General features: G+C 45.9%; 1 protein-coding gene across 3 annotated transcripts in view; it reads right to left on the bottom strand.

Annotated features, from left to right (window-relative positions):
- The window catches only part of LOC113971224 (protein spinster homolog 2-like), a 132868-nt gene that overhangs the window by 25486 nt on the left and 80749 nt on the right, over positions 1-26633 (bottom strand). The window contains exons 4-10 of one of the 3 annotated variants that reach the window (XM_027690913.1): positions 25657-25808; positions 23710-23776; positions 21012-21154; positions 19675-19827; positions 17903-18092; positions 12317-12382; positions 5018-5116 (exon numbers count right to left, since the gene is read on the bottom strand). In XM_027690913.1, coding sequence (XP_027546714.1) covers positions 5018-5116; positions 12317-12382; positions 17903-18092; positions 19675-19827; positions 21012-21154; positions 23710-23776; positions 25657-25808 — 870 coding nt within the window. Of the gene's footprint in view, positions 1-5017; positions 5117-11659; positions 11758-12316; positions 12383-17902; positions 18093-19674; positions 19828-21011; positions 21155-23709; positions 23777-25656; positions 25809-26633 lie in introns of those variants that run through there. The other 2 variants (XM_027690916.1, XM_027690915.1) reach the window with 2 other exon arrangements.

Below are 26633 nucleotides of genomic sequence, written 5' to 3'. Positions count from 1 at the left end.
AGTCCCAGTGGGCTGTGGCCTGTTTTAATCTAGCAAACTGAACTGGAAAAAAAACGTTCTCCCAGAGTAAGCATGTCCTACTCTGAAGCAGCCATAGCATTTTAAACCATAAAATACGAATTTTAAACCATAATACGTGAATTCTGCTTCCTCAGGCAGGGAAGCCTTTACACATAGAACTACTTTCTGTACCTGGTTGGGTAAACACCTGCAAACCAAATCACCAAAAAGGGCTGTCTCAAACTGGGACAAGGTGCTGTAAAATCTGCACCTCCACTTATAACTTTCATTAAAAAGTGACTTAATTGCTGCATTTACCGCAGTTTTCCTTGGTTGCCCCTAATGAAAAGCTGATCTCCCTGCCTTGATACTTTGCACCCCGGATAATTAACACTGCTCTACTAACTACTTGCTAAAGGAAGGTCATTAGCATTCTTGCTGCTTAAGTAGCTCATTAGATCCAGTTTATCAGCCTGCTCACATAGGAGAGTTGGGGAAGAGAGAAAAGTGAAGGGTGAAAGGCTCCCACAGCCCAGCTGCCAGACTGGAATTCCATCCTGGAGTGGCTGGAGGTGGTGTCCCTCCAGTAAAACTGAAACAGCAGGAGCCAAGGAGGTCAGGACAGGTGGGAAACACCATCACAGGAGCCAAGGAGGTCAGGACAGGTGGGAAACACCATCACAGGAGCCCAGGGAGCAGCTTTTAGCCCACCAAAAGGTGGAGGGGAGCTGATCTCTGGCACTTTAAAACACCCTCCTCACAGGCTGATGTTGCCAGGTGACAAGTGGATACAGACAGGCTCCTATCCCTAGACCTGATGGATGGTTGCACAGAGAAGATGAGAGAGAATTTAAGCTGGCAGGAGAGCCAAGAGCACCAGGGCAGTGAGGACACTGTGTGCCCACACAGCAACTGCCCTGGCACGTGTAGAGAGAGCAGTGCCTGCAGCAGGTGCCCATTTCTCATCACAGCCACAGGCAAGGCAAGGGTGGAAGAGGAAAGCACTGCTGTGCTCAGGAAGGAAGCAAATGATGAATTTGGAGGAAGGAAAAAAAAAAGCCCCAGGCCACAACCTCAAAATAAAAAACAAACTCTGCCTGTACTCGGTGTTCCTGAAGGAAAAGAGAATGTCAGGGAGTGGAGCAGCAGCGTGAAGGACAATGCAAACCCTCAGTAGGGACGACAGGTTCATCCATGTGCACGGGTGGACACAGGAGCAGGGACTCACTGGCATGTCTTACAGTTGTCTAATTTTAAAGGGCATCAAAGATCTAACCAGAATTGCTAACACAAGGAGCTGGAGCTGAGATGCAGCCTGAGAAGAGGGAACTATTTCATGTGTGCTGCTGCCTCCCTCCACTTGGCTCTTCCAAGTCTGAATTGCTGTCCAGGGCACAGAGAGAGCAGTTGAAGACCTTTATCTGATACTCAACATGAGTGGTGGGATTTGGGGCATTTCCCTTAACTCTTCTGTGCATAGTGGGAGCTGTCAAAGACAGAAAAGTACTAGAGATGTTTGGGTGTAATGCCCTGAGCAGGTGAGAGTTCTCACTGACTACCTCAAGAATAAAGCACGGAGTGACAACTCTGAGCTGTTAAACAGAAACCATTTAAACTCTGCAGGTTGGTTAGCACAAAGGTCCTGAAAAAAGTTACAGTTCTCTAGGAATAAAAGCTGTCTCCTCTAATGAAATAGCACAGCAATGCCTATTCTTATTTGTGAATGAACAGGCAGTGCTGATTTACAGTAACTGATCTCAGTGCTTGGCAGGTAGCAAAGCCTTATGCAAATCACAGCTGCCACCCCAAAGCTGCATTTGCATAACTCCTTTGTAAGTCACTCTTAAGCCTTTTTACCATAATAAAAGTTATCAATATTTAAAGAGACATGAAAAATAGCCACACATGTGTGCTCCCTGCCTCTTAGCTTTTAATCACCAGTGGGTATTTGGGGCTTTGGGTAAGGAGCTGCAGTGTGAGGTGTGGAATGGGGGAAGTTACAGAAAGTAACTGAGTCTGACCTTGAGCTCTCCGGGCACACCCCAGAGTATGGTAGCAATCACACCCCTGAGGCTGCAGCTGATCAGCACCTTCTGTGCTCCACACGAGGATTTTTAAGGTCAGTACAACATTTATTGGCATCCAGCAGAGACCACTGCGTGCCACAGCTCAGTCCTGCAAGGCCACGGGGATCTGGTTCTTTATTAAGAGCACTCTTAGAGGGAAGTTCACTATGAACTCACCAAAACCATGTAAGATCCCACCCATATTAGATCAAAACCCTGATCACTCAGCAAGGGAGCTTCAGATGGATTCTATAAGCAGCCAGAAGACACAGCAGAGCTCCAGGATCTCAGGTGAACCCAAGTGATCAGGAGGCTGAGTTTCACCCATTCTGAGCCTGCCTGTCAGTGCAGTTCACAGAATCACACAACGATTTGGGTTGGAAAAGACCTCCAAGGTCATCGAGTCCAACCTACGGCCAAACACCACCGTGTCAACCAGACCATGGCACTGAGTGCCATGTCCAGTCTGTCCCTGAACACCTCCAGGGCCTTCTGCAGCTCCCCTTCAAAACCTCCCCCTGCTCTGGGCCTGCCTCTGGTAACTGCAGTCACAGCAGTGGGAGTTGATGCCCTCAGACTGGGGATTCCCAGGACTGTGGGAACTGGGTTCCCAAATTTCCCTTAAAGCCGACAGCAGTAGGTTGCTTAGCCCTCACAGACTGCCTTGAAAACCCTGGTCAGAACCCAAGCCCCTTCTGTAACTTGCCCAGGTGACGTTTCAATCTCTCAGGATGGTCTCCATCCTGCACTGCAGCTGGACAATTCCAGTGTTTTTTAACACTCCAGTTGAATCCTGGCCTTAGCTCTGCTGGAGAAGTTGGCTGTTTGTCCTTTCACTTTAACCAGTATTTGTTTCCCTGGGCTATGTGGAAGCTGCAGGGGACCTTTCAGTCCTTGTAGCAGAGGGAGGATGAGTCCAGCCAGTGCAGAGGTTACACAAATGGATGCTGGATCCTCCCATGAAATAGTGCTTCACTCCTGCTCTCCTGCCACAGAGACTTGTGCTTGAGGAGTCTCCTCCCAAATCACAACTGCCCAACAATTACAGCATTAAAAAAGGATAATTCAAAATAATAATTAATATTTTCCCAGCCTAAAGAAAGCCTAAGGCAGCCATTAAATTGGGGTTGTGCATTTGTCAGCCAGGCATCCTTAAGTAACACAACTTGCTTGATCTCTGAAGACCAGAAGGGCAAGGCACATTATTTCTACAACCAAAGACCTTTTTTTTTTTAATCTATGACACTAAAGAGCCTTAGGCAACTTTCAAGATTAATTGCAGTCATTCAGGGTCCTCGGTATTCCTCCTGGACATCCCTTTTACGTAAGAAAAAGGATGAACATGTAGCAGAGTCACCTGAGGCAGCCTGGCCTGCCCCAGCCCTGCCCTCATCCCCAGCCTTCAAAGCTCCCTGCCCTGCTTGTTTCATCCTCCTCCTCCACATTCCCCACTCTTCCAGCAATTCCTTTGTTCTTGCCACCTTCAAATAATTTCTAAAATAAGATCCCTTCTCCCTGGGTACCCAGAACACTGAAGTAAATAAAGAGTAAGCTAAATTGTGCATTTTTATTCTCTTGAGACATTTTTCATTTCTTTGGTCTTTTCAGCCTTATCTCTATCTGCCTTTTCACGTGTGTTCCAGAGGGCTACACAGCAGCTACAGCATTGTGGGGAGCTGCCACTCCAGAGTAAATATTTATGTATATTTAAATAGATGTACTCACAAAAATAAATATATATATAAATACATATGTATAGGTGCACACACCAGTGTCGACAGGATGAATCGATGAGAAATGATGGGTTTAAAAACTAAAAAAGCCCCCCAGCACCCAGCAGCTGTGTCACACAGTTCTGAGCTGGGGGAGCACACTAAAGCCCTGTCTCTCAGGTGATGGGACCAGTGAAGATCCCAGTTACATCACTGGAAAACAGTGGCACCTTCAAAACACCCTGAGCATCACTCAGGGATTTGTGTGGAAGCTGCTGTATTTTATAAATGATGATCAGTGATCTCTCATTCTCAATGCATCAAACTCTGCAGAAGGGAAAAGAAATTTCCCTGGTATATCTAGATTTTTTTTTCCCCTCATTAAATTTCCCAGGCCTTACATTTTCAACTGTGATGCCAGATTTTGGAGCTGGGTCTTTTGTTGCACTCTGCACCAGGATAATGGTGGCATAGGAAGGGACATTCCCAGACAGACCAAGGCCAATCACTGCAGCAGTCACAGAAGGGAACACCCCAGAAGGAACACCAATAAAACCCCCAAAACACACACATCCTTCCTGCCATGGATTTTACACCATCACTGGGAGGTTCAGGTTGGATCTCAGGAAAAGGTTCTTCCCCCAGAGGGTGGTTGGACACTGAACAGGCTCCCCAGGGCAGTGGGCACAGCCCCAAACCTTCTAGAGCTCAAGGAATGTTTGGACAATGCTCTCGGGGAGAGGGTGTGATTGTTGGGGTGTCCTGTGGATGTTAATGATCCCTGTGGTCCCTTCCACCTCAGGATATTCTGTAATTCTATGATTTATCATCATACAAACCAGGTACAAAATATCAGCAGGGCAGGACAGCTGCATGTAGTTATTTGTATTTATAAGTAGTTATTTAAGGGATCAGATTAACAGTTACACACACACACGATTCTCACCCAACCTCTTGTCCACACCACAGAAGCAACACTCTCTCTTTACAGAGCTGTCTATAAGCTTTATAAATGCCTGAGGCTAAAAAGATGTAGAAGCTCATTTCTCCCCCCCAAGTGGCCCTCCCAGGTTCGAGCTGCAGCACGTGAAACACTTGCACTGCTCTGCACCACTTCCCATTCTGCTCACAGGCACAGCCCTTCCCAGCAGGGTCTAACCTGGCACTCGAGAGGAGCAGTTAGTAAACAGAAGCAAACCCAGGCAGGCAGCCCTGCCAGAGCCTGCTGTGAGCACTTACAAATCCAATGAGATAAGGACTGCCAGCATCTCCCAGGAGGTGTGAAGTGAAACTCTGCAAGGCCACTGCGGTTGCCCGGCGTGTCGGGATCACCACGTACTGCAAAGGAGGGGAAGAAACAAAAAGAGATAAGGGAAGTGAAGTAAGAACCTGCCCAGCTGTGCTGCACTGCTCAGTTCATACCCAGGGCAGGACAGAGTAAAGCAGTTGCCCCAGATGCTGGTGGCAGACAGAGCCACCGGCCACTCCACGGGAACTGGGAAGCTCAGATTCCCTGCCTGGCTTTGGAGTTCTCCTGATGGCAGGTGCTGAGGGAAGGAAGCTCTGTCCAGTCCTCTCAGCAGCACTTTGCCCAGGACACACTCTGCTACTGCTCCTCAGCCTGTATTTTGCTTTGCTGATGGGGAGAGTGAAGTTCGAGGTTGTTCAGCACCACCAGCCTTCAAACAAGGACTGTGCTGTAACCTGGGATATTGGCTTTATTCATATTGTATTGTATATTCATATTGTACTCATACTGTATATTGTATTTATGTTACAAAGTGATCATTTTGTTTCCTAAACCATCAGCAATCCATATCAGTATGAAAGGTCACATCCTCCCTTCCCACTCCACCTCCAGCCACTTTGTATTTCCCTCAAAAATTTGTGATTCCACTTGTGGAAAACGACAAAGTCACGTTAGGAAAATTTTCCGTATCCAAGATACTGTAGTTTGGTCTCCACTCCTCTAATAGGACATGACACCCTTAGGCAGGTCATACAGAATCAGTCAGACTACACAGGAGCAGTGGAAAACACAAATTACTTCCCCATGAAGAGACCAGAGCTCACAGAAAACAGAGCCCTAACCAGGGAAAGGGATGAAAGTTTAAAAAAAAAAAAAGGCAACCCCCTGTCCTTAATTTGGAATGACCTTAATTTCATAACACACCTCTAGAAGCAGAAAAAAAGTAATTGTCTCCTGCATAAATTGTGAAAGAAGCTGGCTAAGGACATCTGCATCGAGTCCACAAATCCCGGTTTATAAATTGATCTTGTCTTGATTTAAAAGCTGGAAGTAATGAAGAATTCAATAGGTCTCTAAATCCAAGTGAGCTTTGTTTCTGCCTCTAAGCACTGAATCTCACTGTGCCTTTTCCTGTGGCTCTGGAGAGCCGTGTGCCCTGCCAGGAATGACTCTTGTTCAGCTTTTTGTGGACCATGATCCCTTTTATTTGTCCACTTTCTCTCTGATGGACTGCCTTCAGTCTTTCTGTAGAAGCTGTGCTTTGCCAGGGCTTCAACTCATCCTTGCAATCCTTTCCTGCAGTCATTCATTAATTAAATGTGACATTTAGGACTGGCCAGAGCTACAGAGAGAGAGATCCATTCCCTGAGCAGGAGAGCTCACTCAGGGCAGGGGATGGGAAGCACATTGCAGAGCTCTGACAGCTCCTCTCAGGGAAGGGGAGCTGCCCTGTCTGCAGGGGAAAGAATGAGCCATAAAATCCAGCAAGAAAAGAAAGAGCACTGAGAAAACCCACCCTAGAAGAGAACTGCTGCCTGTTTAGAATGATCACCTCGTTCCAAGCACAGACAGTTACGAATGATGGGTAAAATTAGATTAAATGCTTTTCCTTAGGGTTTTGCCACGTGCTTTCAGAGTGACCTGCCAGTTCTTTCATCCCTGCTTTGACAAAGCTGCAAATGCACACTGCTAATGCACTTTGATGCCATGTATTAAACAGGCACCCCGTTAAACTCCTGTTGTGCAATAAAAGAGCAGAAGATGTTCAGATCCACAGCAGCCACCCAGCTGGGGATGTCAGACCCTGTCCTCCTTTTGCATCCAGGAGCTCAGAACACGGCTCAGAGAAAGAAATCCCGAGAGGAAAATTAGCTCCAGACTTTATTGGAGACACAAAAACGTGCTGAAGGTCAGGCTGTGAACAGTAGGAGAGCCCCACAATTCACTCCCCCTCCCCAAAGAGGCGGGAAAATCGGTGCAAAATGGAGAGATTAGACAGAAGAAAAGAAAAATTAAGAGTGAGTTATTGTTGTTCTTCCCACCTGACACAGTTCACACAGGGACAATGGAGAAATATTCTGGAAAGGCTGTCTGGGAAAAGGCATTTGAGAAGATACAGTGAAATTCTGCCTAACTGAAGAGTCCAGAGCTGTGTGTGCATCTGTGAAACAGGGGATTTTAAACCTAAAACATTTCTCTTTCTGTAAAGTTTATGTCAGCAAACCTGGAGAAGAAAGCCTGCCTGGCCCTGTATTATATCAATTTTCTTAGCAAAAGGGCAAAGGAAATGGCACATTTATTAAAAATCTACCATTTACAGGGAGTGGCAGTGAATTGGTGCCAATTAGAGGAAGAAATCTGAATGATACCTGTATCATATGTCTGTGTGCACATATATCCACATACATATATATTTATACACACAAATACACACTCACACTTACATTAGACATGATTTTGCATGTGTAGCTGTATTATGCAGACATAATTTGGCAAGCAGCAGTACAATTTCCAGCAAGTTTTCAGTGTGCTTAGCTGAAGAAGTTATTGATAGTTGAAACAATGTGAAGTGCCAAAACTTATTAAATTTAGCCTGGAATTCAAGAGACAAACAGCCCACTCAAACCTAAAACCCAACGTGTGGCAAGCCAATGAATACAAGACTTTTGGTCCTGCTCGAAAAAGATACTGGAAGTTAAAAAAACAAAGCTTAAACCAGCATCTCCAAAACACCAAAAATACTCCACCCCATCCCTCCTGTAAAAGCATTTTCTCCTGATGGACAGGAAGCAGTTGGTAGCAAACATTGTCTACTCTTCTAGGCAGACAGCAGTAAATTACAGCCCTAAATGGGCATTTTGATACTAAAATAGACCTAAATTCAAACCATCCATGGCCTGGTTTGGACATCCCACAGAAACTGGAGGTGGGAGAGCCACAGCAGCCAAGGCGGAAGCCTGTGGGATTGGCCTGGCTCATCCCTGATCCCAGGTTCAGAGACAGGCAGCACAGGGGATGGGCAGGGAGGCTGAGCAAGCAGCTTTGGAAACCTCTGCTCTTTAAATAGAGGTTCAGAAAGGCCATGGATTGCTGCTGACATCTCCTTCCTGGGATGGAAGCAGGAAGCTGGTCTGAAATAAGTTAACTGGGAAAGCCAATGGGAGATCATCCTTCTCCCAAAAAAAGGCCACGTGCCAGAGAGGTGAGTTCTGGTGTTTATGCCTAAGCTTTGATAGAAACTCTACTCTTTAAAGCACTTTCCAGGGCAGGACAATTCATACTTTCAGCACTGAAGGCAAAGAAAACACACACTAACCCTGTTCCAGCCACTGCCCGAGCCTGGGAATAGCCCAGGTGTCCCTGTTGTACCTGTGCTCAGAGGGGAGAAAGTCTGGGACCCAGAGAGAGCAGCCTGAGACAAAAACCAGGCAGCCACTGTCTAATAAAATCCTCTTAAATGAAGTAAAAGGAGGCTGACCTGGTCTCCAGCTCCCACACACCATGGAGCAGTGCACCCCCTCCTACAGCCCTTGGCTGGTTTGGAATGGGCTGTACCCTCATTCCCGGGCACTTCTCATCCTGCCTTCAAATCCAACCCCCAGCACTCTGGGCACTGCTGAGGGGAGGCACTGAGAGAAGCACCAGCAAGAGGTTCTGGAAATGCAATTTATCTTCAGCTTTAAAAATAGGGCAGCATTTTTGACTAAATAAATAACTGGGGTTTATTTATAGGGAAGGTAATCAGGACAAAAGCAACATTCCTCCACGCCCATGGCACAGCTGAGCACCAGTCTGTGCCTGTTTCCAGCCTAAAGGAAGGCTCTGACTCTACAACAAAACATTAGAGCAGCTCCTCCACAACAGGTCATGACCATTTAAAAAGAACTAATGCTTTAAAAGAAAACAGAAATACGCAGAGCAATTTGTTGCATGAGTGTCAGGACTGTGCATAAACTGGGGGATGGCTTTTCTCAGCAAAGACCTAAAGAGGTTGTGATTGAAATAGCTGAGGGCCTTTAAATTGCTCTTACACAGAAATGCCACCAAGCCTCTGTCCATCATCTTTATTTTTGAGATGTGCTGTGGAGGGAAAACCTCACTACCAGGACCAGATTCCACTAAGTCCCAAGCACTCCCCACGCCTCAGCCTGCGACACACTCGCCTGCTGCACTGAAGCTCATCCATTATTGCTGTTACAAGGCAGTTTTAATGCTACTTTGGGGTTCTGGTAATTTTAAGGCCAATTTGCAGAGATGGCTGATGGAACCCGTTTCATAATTAGCATGCTCCACACAAAACATCCCCCCTTTCCCCGAGCACCGTCTGAGCATGTGCCTGGGAGGAGATATGGAGAGTTGTGCTCAGGAGAATACGGCCTGTTTTGTACAAATTTGCATTTGGAACAAATATCAGCCTTTCAAAATCTCAGGCAGTGCAGAACATTCTGCAGCACTGACAGTTTATCAGAGCCAGCACTTGGCACCTTGGACTGCAGACAAGACAAGGAGCCACACGACGACCCTTCCACGGGCAGGCACAGCAGATGCAAGGGAAGCACGAAGCCAGGGAGAGCCAACAATTACATTGGAAGATAATAAGCAAACATCCTTGTTTTGCCACGGAAATTAAACTTGTAAAACCTCTGGAGGTGCCTAACAACCTGCCCGATAGGGTTCTTAAGCAGTCATGAGATCTGTAAATCTTGGGAGAGCTGTGAGGAATCATTTGGGATGCAGTTTCCAAAAAGCCTCACTCCTGGCATAATGAGATCAGCAGGAACAGTGTTCAGCCAGTATTGAGAGCTTTTATCCATGAAAACAGGGTAATATTTATGTATAGGATGAAAGTGTTGTTAAGCTCACGCTAATAATGCTTTTAAACTCCTTTCCAGCCCCAGGCAAGAACAGCACACTTCTGATTACACCAAATAAATAGTAATCAGTAGAAATTAATTTGCCAAACATTTAAAGTGCATCTTGCTAAAGCGTATCCACACCTTCCTCTGGCAAGGACTTCCCACAAAGCTGTCTGTCAAAGGTGGTTACAGCCCTGGCTCTCACCCAGTGACAGCCTAAACACCCTCTCAACCCCCCCTGGGTGATCCCACTGCATTCAGCCTGTCTGGTTACAGCCCTGCACTCATCTAAATGATGTTTACATTTATTCCTTCAACACTTTCACAGGTCCACCGGTGCTGTTAGTGCCCCAAGCTGGGCATTATATATGACACTCAGTTCAGTTTTCTAAACAGACCAGAGAACAGTGAGCTGAAGAGTTGGCAGCAATTACCAAAATCCAGTTTTTAACAGGGTTTTAATTTCTTTCCTTGGTTTTGGAAAATGGAACTATTGCTTCCAATCATTTCTTATGGAGTTCTTTTGCACTAAAGCACAGTAAATAACAGCAAATGCATCCCTACAAAATGCAACCGACTAAAGGATGCTGGTAAGGCAGATGGCAAACCCTATAAGAGCTGTTAAAAAGCTATGGGATACTGAAGTCACATTGAAATCAACACAAAAAGATCTGAGTAATTAAAACAGGACAACGATCCCGCCCTAATACCCTTGATATAACAGAGCAGTTGGTTGAAAAATATCTTTTGGGGTTAGCCTGAGACAACAGAGGCCACATTTCAGGTCACTCTCTGGCACAGACTTTCTGGACGACCTTGAACACGTCTGAGAGGACCCTCCCTCTGAGCAGAGACATCACCTCAGCTGCTCTGAGAGCTGCAGATGTGCTGGTGGCTGAGCCCTTACCTGAGCCAGCCAATGCCAGTGAGGGTACAGACAGCTGCCATTTAAACCCATCCATGAATTCTGAGCAGAGAGAACCGGGATCGCTCCCGGGAACATCCCAGCCAGAGGCAGGATGCGACAGGAAGCTCTGGCAGCAGGCAGGAATGAGCAACTACACGCACTGCACTGTAATTTCTTCCTCAGCACAGCTGGTCTGGAGGCTGCACATCTGTCCAAGTGTTGAGTTACTGCTGCATAAATGGCCAGAGCAGCCCTGAACTCAGCAGGAGCTGCAAACCCCACGGAAGCCCCGGGAAGCACCGCTCAGAGCTCTGTCACAGCACACGGACCGGCAGGAGGGAGGAACCTCGGGAATTAAAAGCCCTCCAGTGCTACCAAAGTACCCTGACAACCTTCATTTCTCCGTGTTTACTCACATGTGAGAGCAGTGGAATTAACCCCACCCCCAGAGCGTTCCCCGCACAAATGAGTTAAAGATGGAAAGTTGATCCGTGATGGCAACTGCTGAGCTACTTCAACACACAAACAAACCCTGAACTCCAGCACAAACACCACTAAAGCAGAGGCTTGAAGTTCTTTGCTGAATCAATACATCAACACCATTATCTTTCCATCTAGGAGTACCCAGCCTGATTGTTTCCTCCTTGATGTTTGCACAACCAACAAATACAAGTCAAGGCAGTTGCTGTTGATACCAGACTGATTGTATTTTTAGTTCTGTCAACAAGCTGGCAAAAGACCTCGGGCAAGTCCTGTAATGGTTCTGTGCCTTAGTGCCTTTCTTTTTCATACAATAAGCAACACCTCCTTCACAACAGGGTTTCAACATGTTATGTTTGATGGGCTCTGTGCAGCTCTGATGAAGCCTCTACAAAACACACAAGGCTCTTGAACAAATGGTCACGTTATTTCATGTGAAAATGGGGCTGCTGAGGTCAACTTGCTGATTTGAAAGACTTAAAGAGCTCTGTGGTGGAGAAAGAATCAAAAATTAAAGACATGAGGTGAAAAGTCCCTGACGGTTTCCTCTTGGATGAAGTGGACACAATCCAAAAATTCTTTATACTTTCTTTTCCTCTCTGCTCTCCCAGAGGTGGGTTTCTATTGTGGATGTGTTGAATGGTAGGTAGATGGGCTGCCTTTGTGGTCAGAGAGGGAAAGGAGGGAGGGAAGGGTTTCCTATGGCAGAACAAAGCTGAGCTATTGATAACAAAATCCATGAATGTGCTGACTGTTAGGAAATTCTGGCCGAATTCTGTGCGTGTGGGGCTCTGCACAAACACTTCAAATTTGGGGAAATTATTTGAATTCAGAAATGCTGTCCTTTCTGGACATCTCCTCTCCCTGGTGCTCAGAACAAAGGACAAGAAGAATCTTTTTTCTATCTCTCTCTATATGTCACTTAGTAACAAAAAAAACAGAATAGGCTGAAGCAGGATTTGGAAGAAATTGTGAATTTCAGGTTGTTCTTGCAAGCTCATAAACTGTTCTGAACACCAAAAGATGCTGTTCCAAAGTGCACTCACCATCAGAATGTCTGCTGTGATAGCCCAGTTTGAAAACAGAAGAGTTTCTCCGATAAAAATGCAAATCTGTTGTAACAAAACACACAAAAAGGAGAAGATTTATTCACTTGACATTCAAAGGGAAAATAACCTGTCGCAAACTTGCCTTTCTTGCTTATTTGTCTCTTACCTACACAACACACTCCTTGTTACTGTTGTGGTTTATCCTGAATATTAGCAAACCACAGATTTGTATCAGAGCTCTAGAGGGTTGGCCTGCAATTTTGTTAGTGTAAACTAACTAATTTTATGAACTACAGAGCAGCTAAAACAAAGGCTGACATATTTGGTTATGGTAGAACATGAGAAAGCAGAAAGAAGAGACAGCTTCCATACCTACAATCAGAATTGTTGAGGTTGGAAAAGGCCTTCAGGACCATGAAGTCCAACTTGCACCATTCTGTTCCAAAAAGCCAGTCAGAAAAGGCAAGAAGGCCCCAACTCCCCAAAGCACAGACATTTTCATCACCAGGAATGTGAACCAAGTTATGTGTTAAACTCTGTAGCACATCAGATGAGGTGGAGGATCCCTTCCCTCCCCAGTGGCACAGCATGGGTGACATCTGTGTGCAGCCAAGACAGGAATTAAGTATGGGCTTGGCAACATCAGTGCCTTGGGGAGAAATATAACCCTTGGCTCTTTGGAGATGGTCAGCAAGAGACGTTAAAAGCCAAGGAACTGCAAGATGGCACGATGTGGCCACTGCCACTGCCTTTCCCACACACCAGCTGAGGTTCCCTAAACCCCTCAGACCATCATGTCACTGCCAGGAATAATTTGCTTTATTTAGCAAGTCTTACACACCGACCTACAGAAGCTTCCTCTATTTGTTTCTAAAATTGTCTTTGTTTCCCACACATTCTCCCTCCCTATCCCCTCTCTCTGTGACTGGAACTGCTTCCTCTGTGATGGTGTCAGCAAGGAAATCTCCATTCCTATCTTCCCACTGCCCACTGTTCTGCCCTGAACTTGGAAATGCCAACTGCCAAGCTCAGGGCACAGATCCACCGAACCAAGGTGCTGACAGGAGCTGGAGCCACATGTCCCACAGCAAGGACTTCTCAGAGCCCCAGGTGGGCTCTCAGACCTGCTCTGAAATGTGTCCTGCCCCAGCTTTGCTGCTGCTGGGGTTCTGTGGCTGGATGGATCAAAGTGAGCTTGGCAAAGATGGGATCACACTTCCAAATTCAGCATCAACAAGCCCTGCCTGCTCATACACATTGCAAACAGACAACTGCTTGCCTCGAGGTTATGTGAAGTGCACACATGTATGAATTGTTACAGGCAGCAAGGAGGACTTGCCCCTTGTGCAGGAATTCACTTGAATTCCTATAAGTCCTATATTCCTATTAAGTCCTATATTCCTATTAAGTCCTATAAATAAATCACTGAAATGCTCCAGACTTCAGAGTGCACCAGTTCTCAGTGGTTGAATGTGTTATTTCACCCGTTCCATGAACCATGTGCTTGATGTGTGGCTATTGGTAAAAGGAGAAGAGGAACAAGAGGAAGATCAAAAAGCAGGACAAAAGATACATTAAAAAAATGTCTGTCCTTCAGCTGCTAATGGGGACTTATAAAAATGAGTTCATGCACTGCAAAGGGCAAATGAGGATATGTGATGTTACTGCTGGAGAGAGAACTCTAGGGATGCTTCTTGCAAATAGGGCAGCTCCAGAACAGATCAATAGCTCCTGAAATGCTCATGGGTTTGACTCCTCACACACTTTTTGAAGCCTCACTTTACACTGAGATTTCAGGTCTGTGAAAACATCCTCTTCTGATTCCAGCTGTGTCATATCTCACCATCTCCCTTTGGTGTCCAGTTGCCCATCTGTGCTGAGCTGGCAGAAGTTATGTCCCCCTTGAAACGTTCTGTTTAAGTGAGTTAGCAAATTCTCATTCCCAAAAATTATAAATAAAGTAGGTTTCAGAGTGGTCCCCCCAGCAGCCCTCACAGCAAAGACCTTAGCAGGTTACAAACTCCTTCCATGGTATCCGTCAACATCTTCATTATTTGTATTTCTCTCTGAAATGGTGGGTAAGACACCCTCATGTCCTCTTGGATGTGGAGCAATTCCAGCTCCAGCTCAGTGCTGGGCAATGCTGATGCCTCAGGAACAGGCAGGTCACCAACACCACATCACCAGGAAGTCCCTGGAGCTGAGACTGAGGTGCTGTAAAAGCTCCATGGCAAGGTTTTACCCTGGGATTTGCTGTTTCTGCAAGATCATAAAATGTCTTTGAGGAATTGAAATAGATGCTGAAATTGAGGAACTTGGAACAGTGTCAAGAGGAAGGAGAAGCAAAGCATCTCTCTCCAGTCATTTGGAGATTTAAAGGAGTGTAAAATCAGCAGCTGAAATGCCTGAGCTGTGTGAGATGATGATGCCACACGGATAATGGGTTTCCAGAGACAGGTTTGAAAACCAAGGTTCCAAAGAGTACATATTTCAGAAAGAGTGGGACCTACAGATGTGCAAATTGATACTTTAAGGAGCTGGATTACAACACACACTGCAAGGAAAACTGAATAAGAACTGATTGAACTATACAGCCAAGCAAGATTGTAAAAGAGAGAAATACAAATGTGTGGGAAGCAAAGTGACACAGAAAACTGGTTTGTTCCACCTTGCCAGCCACTTCTACCACTGCCAATAATTGACTGGATTAATATGAAAAGACTGGATGGAAAAAAGTAATTTGTCTCCCTGCTCCAGGTAGGAATGGCTGCTACAGAACTGGAATAGCAGCTGCCCCCAGAGACCAAAACCACCTGTAAGAGTGAGCAAGGGAGAAAATGTATGTGTTCAGGGGAGGAAGAGAGCAGAGAGCATGTAAGGGCCAGGGTGATCATGCTCATGGATGTGCAGGTTTTTTTCCAGAAATATAAAACCTATAAATCCAAGAGCTCTGCAGGTTCTTGCTGGAGTGCTGAACACTTCATTTAAGCTGATGCTGACATTAAAAACTCAATTGTTAACTAAAGCAGGGAGGGAGATGGTGATCTGGGGGCCACCAGAGCTCAGTGTCAGAGATCACCATCTCTTGGGATGCCATCCAACTGCTTGGAAGTAAGAATTTTAAAGCCAATGAGGGGTCCAAAACCAGTAACTGTGAATTTGGGCATGGTGTGATCCATGACAGCAGTCCAAGGACAGGCACACTACAGAAGGTTGGCAAACAGCCCCATGCTGGGGGACAGGTCAGAACCCTGCCCTTGCCTTTCACAGACACACAGAACTCGAGGATGTAAGTCAGGACAGGAGCTGTGAAGGAAGATATCAGAGATGGGAAAATCATCCCATAAGTTTTCCTGTATTGTTTCCTCAAGGAGATTTTATCATGGATTTTGAGATAAGGAAGGGAAACCCAGTCCACCATTCCGTCCACCATAGCTCAGTGTTCCAACTCCAGAGTCAGAGGACAGTCTCTCCTGCATTTCAGACCAATGAGACTCTAAAGAGAGAGCAAGGAGAAACTTCTGCACCAAGCAACCTTGCAAAACAGGTATCCTAGTGAAATACAAGGGAATTAAACAGTCTGGAAGAGTGAAACAGCTTTGAATGGCATGGAAAAACAAGGGCTAGTGTTTGAAACTTGCCTTGAAAAGTCAGTTCAACTGATATATGGCACTGCCACGTAATACCTTGTGTTACAAGACACTGGTAGCTCCAACACAGACCTGTCCACCCTTCTTAGGATCAGGTTTCCAGCAGCAGAGAGAGCACATTTAGGGTTACAGACAGGCAGCGTTACCTGCTTCAGCCTAACAGCATCACAAACTGGCTCCATACTCCCCCCATATGCAGCTATAACTCCCTTGGCAAATCATCGACTCTTTATTAGATTTACTGCCCATTCATAATAAAATAAATTGTTTCTAAGACTGGTTAAATAATACCATCTATATTTATATGCTTATACAATACAGAATAGTCACATGGCTATTAGAAAAAAAAAAAAGATAAAAATGAGATCAATGGCCACCTTTTGCTGCATAATTTTTGAAAAGAGCATTTCCGGCTTAGAAATGGAGGAGTTTCTGCATAAAGAGACTGAACACCACAAATGAACATGTCATTGGGTCTGAGAAAGGAGAAAATCACACAGAGGTGGAGGGAGCAGGTGAGGGATGTGATGGATCTTCACTCAGAGAGAGCTGACAGTGAAATGTTAATGCTTCACCAACCAGTAACAGCCCCTCACAGGTTGTCTGAGGTGATAATTTTTCTGCTGAACCAAAGGTCAGTTCTAGCCCAGGCCACAAACCAGAGACCTGAATCTCCTTCTGGCACTTTCTGAACAGCCAGAGTGGACATTCTGCATCCTGTCTTAGTCATGTTGAACTTTGACTCTTTCTTCTTGTGCTTCCTCACAACAATGGCAGCTACTGAAATACTCACCAAATAACCATGGCCAGGCTAGTGCCAGAAACACAGAGAAACGAGGAACAGCAGTTGGCTGGTTAATTGTCAGTGAATTCTCCTTGTGGGTGGAGTGTGCACTGCTCTGTGGAGGCTGAGGGAGGGCTTTCAGAAGGGATCCCACCACTCCAAACACCTCCTGCTTTCCCTTCAAAAACTTCTCCTGGGTCTCTGAACTCCAGAACCCTGAACTCTCCCAGACCCCCACATGTTCTCTCTGTGATATTAAAAGGGAACCCAGGACCTGATCAGAGACTGGATTTCCACTCCCTACTGGAAGCAAGATTTTAGCCTGAGGCTGGATTATTACAGCTGAGCTTTTCCTTTTCCCTTCAGTCTAAAAGAGGGTTGATTTAGATTAGATGTAAGGAAGGAGCTTTTTACAAAGGAGGTGGTAAAGCACTGGCACAGGTTGCCCAGGGAAGCTGTGGCTGCCTCATCCCTGGGAACACTCAAGGCAGAGTTGGACAGGGCTCTCAGCAACCTGCTCTGGTGGAAGGGTGGAAGGTGTCCCTGCACAGTGCAGGGGGGTTGGACTAAATGACCTTTAAAGATCCCTTCCAACTCAAACCATTCTATGATTCTATTTGCCTGGATCTATTTGCTGTCCTTTTGTATAATTCAATTAGAAACACTCGGGGAGGGGCCATATTTTAATCTCCATTTGTGCAGCATCCAGGACTGTGTGTTCCTGGGCTATGACTGGGGCTATGGCGATACAGATAACTGCAAACTGAAATCACCCAGTAATTAATACTGGTCTGCTGCAATCTACCCAGTTATGGAAATGAATGGTACTTAAAGGCAGCCCACAAACCAATGACATTGTAATTATAACCACTGCAGCTACAATACCCTCATTGCAAGGCAAGTGGTTGATTTTCCTGTACCAACACATTAGGTAAGAGCAATAAAAAAGGTGTGGGTGGAGGTAATGGTAGAACAGACCAGTAGGTTCCCACGGCTGATGACAGTCAGCAAGCAGGGATGAGCTACCAGGCACTCCCAGCCTGGGCCAAAATGCCAAAAGCAGAAGCGAGACAACACCTCAGGCTTCCTGCAGGGGACAGTGAAGGGAGTCTGGGGGGGGGACTGGCACATGGGAAGGATCACACTTACATAGGCTCCCACGATGCTGCTCTTGGCAGCCACGAAGATGAGGCAGATGAAGATGGCAGAGCCCAGCATGCCCACGGCACACACCAGCGGATCCGCCCGCTGCGTCTTCAGCCGGCACCACTTGGTCGCTCCCGCCCCCGTGATGACACCCAGGAAGCCAGTGAAGCACGTGATGGCCCCGAAGATCAAGCTAGGAAATAAATAAAAAAATAAATAAAAATAACAGGCAGGCGTGGGGGGGATTTTTTGGAGTTTTTCCCCAAAGCGGGCACGGCCAAATCGTTGGGGTGAGCTGCCGACCGGGAATTTGCGCGTCGGCTTCGCGGATTGAAAAATGAGATTTAAAATTTTAGAATTATTTAAGTAAATCTTTAAAAATTAGAAATTAGAAGAGCTCCCCTGCTGAGTGCTGGTGGTTTTAGCCCGCTTCCCCTGTAATTCAGAAAAACTAAGCGCTGGAAACTCAGGCACTGATCCCTGGGCAAAGGGCTCACGCTGCTTCTTTGGGTGGAACTGAGCTTCCCATAGAGTTCTCTGTACAACTAATTTTGCATGCACAAAACTAACTAATAACCTGCACATTGATCATGTAATGGGAAATCATGGACAGAGCAGGCACCAGGAAGCTTAAGGGAAGGGAAACCTAATACAACTCTGAAATACCACGATTTTCAACACACCTTGACTTTATAGCTCCTTTCAGACCACTTCAAAGAAGCCTTTTGCTGTTGGGTTACACACTTGAAATGTGTTAATTTCAATTTAAAGAGCCAGGAGCTGTCAAGGATTCTCTGTACTGTATGTGCAGCACTTGGATTACAGAGTCTTTGGCAACTCCATTAGAGTAGCTCCAGGGCAGCTCAAAATCGAGGTGTCATCAAGGAGGGGAAAACTCTCTGTAAATAGCAGACTGGGGCTGTGTTTTTTGCTCACTGCATTTTTGCAGAGCAGCCTGAGCCTGCCTGCTGGACACTGGTTGATGGGACTCCAAACCACTCAGTAGTTTACTTGAGATGGGATTATTCAGCTAGAGCAAGAAGGTTTTCCTAATATTATTTTCCCTCACTAGGTAAAAAGCAAAAGAGCTGACAAAAGGCAGTTTTTCCTATCTTTTATTTACCTGGAGAAATGCTTTCATAGCATTTTCTGGTTTGTGCCATCATGCTGGGGCACAAAGTGAAGGATTACTTTTCATAGCTCATGTGCTGCAAGTGATATTACATAACCAGGACTGAAAAACCCAAACCACTGCACAGCATCAAGCACTGCAGCCCAAAGTGTCCCAGATCTCTGTGACATTCTTCAGCACAACTCAGCAGGCACAGCAGTTTACAGAGCAATGAAACAGTGAAGTCCTGCCTCACACAGAAACAAAAGCCTCCAGGGTTAGTCCCTGCAGCTTTAGGGGAACCATTCCAACCTCCAAATTACAGCCACCACTGGGGTTACCTGCTCTGTCACAGATGGGTCTTAAGGAGCCAAGTTCTCAGCTCTCCAAACATCCTCTGAGGCACAGACAAAAGTCTCTTTTCTACCCTGCACCCCAGCCTGGGAACTAAGAAAGCTGAGGTCATCCCTTCTGCCTTCGTTTGACTTCATGCAATGAAGAAGAGAAATAAAACCTAGTTTACAATCCCAGCATTTCCTATCATTGTTGCAAGGGCCTGGAGGAAATGACAGACATTCTAGTGACTTGACTCTGTGGGACCTGCCTGTTTCCTCTGGTAAATAAGCCCCCACCCCCCTTTCCCCCCTCTGAGTCTGCCTCTCACCTATCTTTGGTGCCGCAGGGCTGGGAGCTGCAGGTCTCTGCTGTCTTCTGCACCACCTGTGCCCTGTGCAGGTACAGAGGGATCCACATGCCAAGTGCCCCCGTGGCGAAGGAGACGGCCGAGGTGGCCAGGGATGAGAACACGTAGCTGCGGCTGCGGAGACAAAGCCAAGGGAAGGTTTAGTGGGAAAAGGGAAAAAGCAGGAGCCCCACACAGGAGCCAGGGCTTCAAAAACAGTGTTCCCCCACACCTGCCACCTCCCTTTGCCAAGGCAGGGATAACACAAGGCATAAAGCAGTGGAGAATAAGAAGCATGGAATATTCACAGGTGATGCTCCACTGACAGTAATGCACTGGACTCTTCCGAGGCCATTTTTCATGGGACCATTTCAGAAGATAATCAGTACTTAGTCATGATGTGTGAATTACAGAGCTGTCACCCTAATGTCACTTGTTTAAATGGAAGACCAGTTTCACTTCCCCCTCCCCATCCATGCCATCATGTGATTGCCACTTGCATAAACTACCAAAAGAAGTAACACAGAAATATTGACAAATTATCCATCATTGCTTCTCATAGTCCTTTGACACTGGATGACAATACCAGGAAGGCATTCCAGCCAGCAGCCCTAAAAATGAAGGACACCACAGTTTCCCATCAAAATTTCAATGTAACCCTGAATTCACAAGTGCAAGTACTTGCACATTCACAGCCCAGCTTTCTGGAGGGAAGCACAGCTGCTTAAACACTTGTGAGCATGTCATGTTTTATGCACATATACAAGCACCCAAACACATTCAGTGCTCACAGATTCAGTCACAAGTGGTTGTGTAAACATATATTTAAACTTGATGTGTAGTGTAAACTTTTGTGTATTTTCTCCTCTTATTTTTTTTCTGGCATTTAACTCTCTTTTTCCCCCTGGTAATAATATTTTTTTTCTGGCATTTAACTCTCTTTTTCCCCCTGGTAAAGTAGCTCTTTTAAGGAAGAATAAGGATCTAAGCGCCTGAACAACAGTGCCACAACAATTAATACAGGAGCACAGCAATTTCTCCACTTCAAAAGCCTTGATTTGTGTGAAGTATGAGCCAAACAAAGCAAACTCTTTCTTAGATGTCAGTCTTGGAAAGGTTAGAGCAGAAGTTGGAATGCAGCATCATCACTGCAGTCAATACCTCATGTAACTGCAATTTTCTTTCCCAGGTCCACAGACTAAACTTCCTGCAACTCCCTGCATGTCATCACTTTCCAATCTCACCAGTGCTAAATCCAGGCCACTGGATGTTCCAATTAAGCACTAGAGGCAAAGCATGGTTTTTACAAGTGGTCTTACTTTCTAATCAGTGCTTTCATGTCTCTCAGCCACGAGGTCCGAGCCTTCAGCTGCCCCCCAAGTTGTTCAGCATTTCCTCTTTTAGCAGCAGGAACAAATATCAAGATGAGTGTCCCTGTTATCATTCCCAGGAGTGGAGATACCTGCAAGAAAGGGGCAGGGAATTAACACAGGAGTCCAGGGGGGTTTGCTTTGACTGGTCAGTGAGAAGCAGATTACATTGGCTTGGTTTCAGGGACTGTTCCAGTCAGGATCTGTGAGCACCCGAGGCATCCGTGCCTTTCCTTCCTCCCTGTCATTCCCTGGATTCTTATCTCACTCTGGAAACATGCAGCTTTGAGAATCCCTGATTAAGGCAGTCTGTTGTGTTAATAAGTACCAAGATTCATCAAAATACTGGTTCTTCAGTGACGGTGAGCTCTTTGGAAAGCTGCTCCCAGCTGGGCTGAGAGACTTTCTGGGTGAGTGCAGAAGCCTTTTCAAGGCAAGGGTGAAGGATTTCTGGATGTAGGGAGCATTCTGGCTTTGAAAACCCTTGCTTGGCATGCCTCCTTCTTCCACCAACCCACAGAGGCTTCCCATTTTCAGGCATCTTCCTCAGATAACTTCAGTGTACAGCAGACCAAGAAACACTGAAAATTCAGGCTGGGAGGCAGGAAAAGGACACGTTCAAGGGTTAGGCTTCCCAGTATCCAATCCTTTGTCCCAAGCACTAGACAAAAATACAAAGATCCCACAGTGCTTTGCAAGCTACAAACACTATTCTTGTTTTGACACTGAAATTCCATTATTGATAGAATGGAAAATAGCTCAGTTAGGAAAATAGGAACACGGATTTTCACTGAACTATCATCCCATTTAGATATGCTGTTTTAAAAATAAATCCCTGTTCCAAAAAATATGCTTCCATTATTAACCTGAGAATGGCCTTTACACATTGAGCAGTGTTTCATATCCAAAGATGACAAACTCACAGTTCTGCTAGGAAAGAGAAGACAAAAGTATCTCAGAACTGGAAAGTCAGGAAAATCCCTCATCCAGGAATAAAGGAAGGCTGATACAATTTCCTTATGACAGCTGAACGCAAGGCAGCACTGGTAAAAAAACCAGAATTGCTGCTATTTTTTAGGGCCAGATAATTTCAAGTCTCCTTGATTTTTATCTAAAGGCTTAAGCCCCCACCAGGACAAAATCCACTGACAATATCCATGGACACTCAGCAATGCTCCCAGGAAACACCCACATTACTGTTGGATCCAGAGACAAAGCTGTCACTTGTCCACATGTCCTTCTGTCTTCTTCAGCCCACTGAAGTACAGATTACTCCTGACCTCTCCTGGATTTGGAGCCCACAGGAGATCACAGGGGGAAGCATCACCTTGGGCAATCATTCACATCTTGCAAGAGGCTCAATAATTGCCACAGGGATGAAAAAACTGCTTTGCACTGATGTCTGGAAGCCTTCAGTGTGTGCTGTGTGACTACAAAAACTGAGCAATGCTGTCCAAAGCAACCACCCCAGGCACGTGCAGCTCATCAGATTCCCAATGATTTTACAGTCAGGGAATCATGCACCAATGTGTCATTTACAGTGGAAATCATGACTCTGGAAGGGTACAGTCTTGCAGATAGCCTGGATTTCTCAGGATAACTGTGGAGACACCATCTGAAGAGAAAAATGCTGGTGAGGATCCCTTTGCACAAATTACCCACTTGGGTTTTACGGCCGGATTTGGGTTTTACAAGAGCACTCTGATACATCAACTTCCTTAGAGCCCCCTGAGCAGGAGGAGGGGCTTTGGGGAACTCATTCCTTGTGCTGGCCTCTGCTCAAAAGTTAATTTTACCCTCAAGTATTTCTGCTGCTGAATGCTGTAGCCATCCTACTGGTGTGAAGCTGCAGGACATTGCACTTTCCATTCCAGGTTCCCAGCTGGGAAATGCCCTCCCACCCTCACGGTGCTGTTCTGGCTTTGCTTCCCCTGGGCATGGCCTGTGTCACAGAGGGCACGTTTTCTTGAGGTGGGAACCCATGGATTTCATCACCTGCTGGTATAAATGGTGTTGGCCTGAGCTCCAGGGGATTCATGAAGTGCCAGAGCCAGAAAATGCACCTCATGCCACCCTCACCACCAAAGGTCAGGAACCAGTTCTGCTGGGCCACTTCCTCTCGGCTCTTTCAAGGCATCTTTGTGTGCAGGATCTGTTTGTGAGCACGTGATTGGAGTGGATTATCTTTTCAGCACGTTTATCAGGGTCCCAAGAGGTTAAAATAGAAGGAAACCGACTGTCTCAGGGCAGAAAAACAAGCGGAAACTGGAACAAAGTGTTTTTTCCTCAAAGCAGGAAACCATTCTCGGAGTTTCTTGACAGCAGGGGACTGAAAGACTGTGGAGTTGATTTAAGGCCAATGCCTCATCTTCCCATCCCCATCAAGAAATCATGGTTGATTGATAATAAAGAGATTGGAAAATTCTTGCTCCCAGGCAGGGAAAACACCAAGTACCACAAGCCAAGCCCACACCCCTTTCCCCTTTGCTTAGGGAATGCATCTGCTGTGCACTGAACATCCATGGCTGTAATCTCCTGTCCTTTACCTTCCAGATATAATAACAGGTTGAGCAACTGTGTGATGGAACTTTTCCTAACACAGATCAATCAATTAACTCTCATTAAGATGTGATTACCAGGGACTTACCCTCAAGGCCCAGTGCCAGTCTCCAGCAACCTGCTTCACGCTGGACCCAGTGATGTATCCCAAGCCACTGCAAGAAATGCCAAGATGAGGGTTGGTCAGAGCTTTAGGAGTGGCACAGTCACAGCTGTTCTTAGACTAAGATAAAGAGAGGCACAACCAACTCTTGGGCTCTCTTCTCCTGCAGGAAGGAACATGGGGATTGAAGCAGATGGTGGCCAATATGTGACTCTTCCCAGCACTGCTGATCTGAAAATGCTCAAATCTGATGGAAATTTGGAAGTTTATAGCTGACCTTTCAATCTACAGTGCATGGAAGCAAAGCCTCAAAAGGAATGTATTTCCCAATGTTATTTCTACACCAGGCCTTCCCGTGTGCCAATATGAATATTCAACAATTTTATGTTCAAGCTCTCAGTTAAAAAGTGCCCTTCAAGGACACACCATATTCCATCATTTAATTTTTTTCTTGTCACTCAACAGTACTTGGTTCTAATTACCCAGGAAGAGGCCACTTTCCATAAGCCTATAAGAAGAACCAAGAAGATCATGCAAGACAGTCAGGTGGGAGAACATCAAACCTGAAGCTGTGAAATCACATCTGAAGATTAAGAAGCCACAGGACCTTCAGCCCTAAGACAGGAGGTGGCTCAAAGACACTGAAGGTGAATGTAGCCACACTTCTCTCCACATGAGCTGAAGGAATGTGAATATCCCTTTTCAAAACTGCTGCCTTTGTGGCTGAGGTGGCCTTGGCTACAAGTTGCCAGGATTGCTGTGGGGCAGAGTGAGCCCTCACCTGACTTTACTGAAGTCTGCTGAGCTTTGGGGTTTGCCAGCTATAATTACCCCAAAACTGAGCTTTTTACATGGAGAGGCTCCAAAATCAAACTGTGGATCACCACAGAATCATGGAATAGTTTGGGTGGGAAGGGATCATAAAGACCATTGAATTCCACCCCCTGCCATGGGCAGGGACACCTTCCACTAGCCCAGATTGCTCCAACCTGGCCTTGGACACTTCTAGGGATGGGGCAGCCACAGCTTCTCTGGGCAACCTGTGCCAGGGCCTCACCACCCTCACAGGGAGCAATTTCTTCCTAATATCCCATCTAACCCTCCCCTCTTTCAGTTTACAGCCTTGCCCTATCACTCCATGCCCCTGTAATCCATGTCATTGTTGGATATTGAGATTTTTAAGTGCTAGAATCAGGCTCAACAGGATGAGTATTTGTGATTTCTTGCTAGCCATAGTTCACTGAATTCTCTATGTGAATACTTGGAATCTTTGGTCCTCTTGGCAAAATATTCTTTTCACCACTTAAGGATCTGTTTCTCTCTTTTTCCTCAAGAGCAAAGGGATGTTTGTGAGTTTTGTCTCAGGGATGAGTGCTCTAACTTGTAAAATGCACCACCAGAAGTTTTTCTCTGAGTTTGGGACATGTTACCCATGTATTCCCTGCTGCAAATGAACCCCTGATGCCCCTTTTGCACAGGATGTTGTCCCACTCTGGGAACTGGAATGCAAAGTATGCAAACCCTCCCTGCCTACAACCTCACAATAGAGGGTCAGCCATTATTTTTAAAAAATAAAAATAATGACAGATTCCCTTCTGTCCCAACAATCAGATACTGTGTTGGGCTGATAAGGAAACACAACTGAAAGAAACAGTCAGCTAAAATATTTTGATTCCATTTCCACCCCACTGCTGTAAAAAGAGAGGAAAAAAAAAATCCTTCCCACTAATTCCCAAAAGTCACACACGAACCAGCAACAGGGCCAGAAAAAGAATCTAATTCCTGCTACTAATTAGTCACAGCTCACAATATTTTCCTGTCTAAACCATTCCAACCAAAGACAAGAACTATCATCATTAGCAACTTCAGATCTGCGTGAGTTTGTTAAAGTGAAAAGGCAAAACCAGGCCCAAGAATTCTGGTGCCACTTACCTGCCCAGGGGAATTGCAAAGTAGAAGACAGAGAGCATGAGGGTCCTCGTGTTTTTGGTGAACAGGTCTCCGATGATGGTTGGGGCAATGGTGGAGTAACTCGCCTCTCCGATGCCAACCAAACCCCGGGAGAGCACCAGGAGCCAGAAATACTGAGAAAACAAAGAAAAACATTACCAGCTATCCCCTTGCTTTTTTTTTTTTTTAATTCAGGATGGACAACAGCAAAATCTGGGAAAATAGGGAAATACAAAGTCCCGTGACTGGAAAATGATCCTCTCGTTCATTTATTTTTTAAAGCCTCACACTCCTTTCATTTGTCTCCTGCTGGGAGGAAAGGGACTATAATTTTTGTGAAGATTTATAGGCATGAAAGAAAATTAATAATAAAATGTTTACTCAGTGACACTCAAGAATACATTTTAAAAGAGGCAGAAGACCCTCAGTCTGTTCCCAGCATGCAGCTCAGTCTTGCTAAGCCCAAGTTCGGAAGGTTTGGGGAGGTGGGTGAGTTTAACAAACCTCACTCTGAAATCCAGAAACAGCAACACCTGCTGAAGCCAATCCAACCCTCCCCAGTGTGCCAAGGGACAAGCTCTGACTGTGAAAGCCCAAAGCTGGGAAAGAGTTGAATCCCCAGTCCCCCAAACAAAATTTTTTCCTTCATTAAAAGCCACGGAATGAGGGAATCTTTCAAAGGTGCTAAGCACCCATCTCACTCCACTTGCCTGGAACAGCAGCAGACACCTCCCCTCACAGCAGGGAGGCAGAGTAAGAGGCACTGAACAGTCCTAAAAAGCTCAGTCCCAATCCCAGCTGCACAAAGAGGAGACCTGGGCTCCTGGGAGCCCCAGGAACACCCACGTGCTCCGTAAGCAGGACCTGCAGGTGAACAACTCAGAGCCACACAAGGCAAGGGAGGGATTGAGCTGCCCAGGGAATTCCAGGCCTTTCTGAGTAAAGCTCAATCCCACAGG

The sequence above is a fragment of the Neopelma chrysocephalum genome, unplaced genomic scaffold (assembly GCF_003984885.1).
Source record: "Neopelma chrysocephalum unplaced genomic scaffold, ASM398488v2 Primary Assembly neopelma1_82, whole genome shotgun sequence".
Taxonomy (NCBI): domain Eukaryota; kingdom Metazoa; phylum Chordata; class Aves; order Passeriformes; family Pipridae; genus Neopelma; species Neopelma chrysocephalum.
Note: the sequence above shows the minus strand (reverse complement) of the source record. Positions and strands in the feature narration are given on the sequence as shown.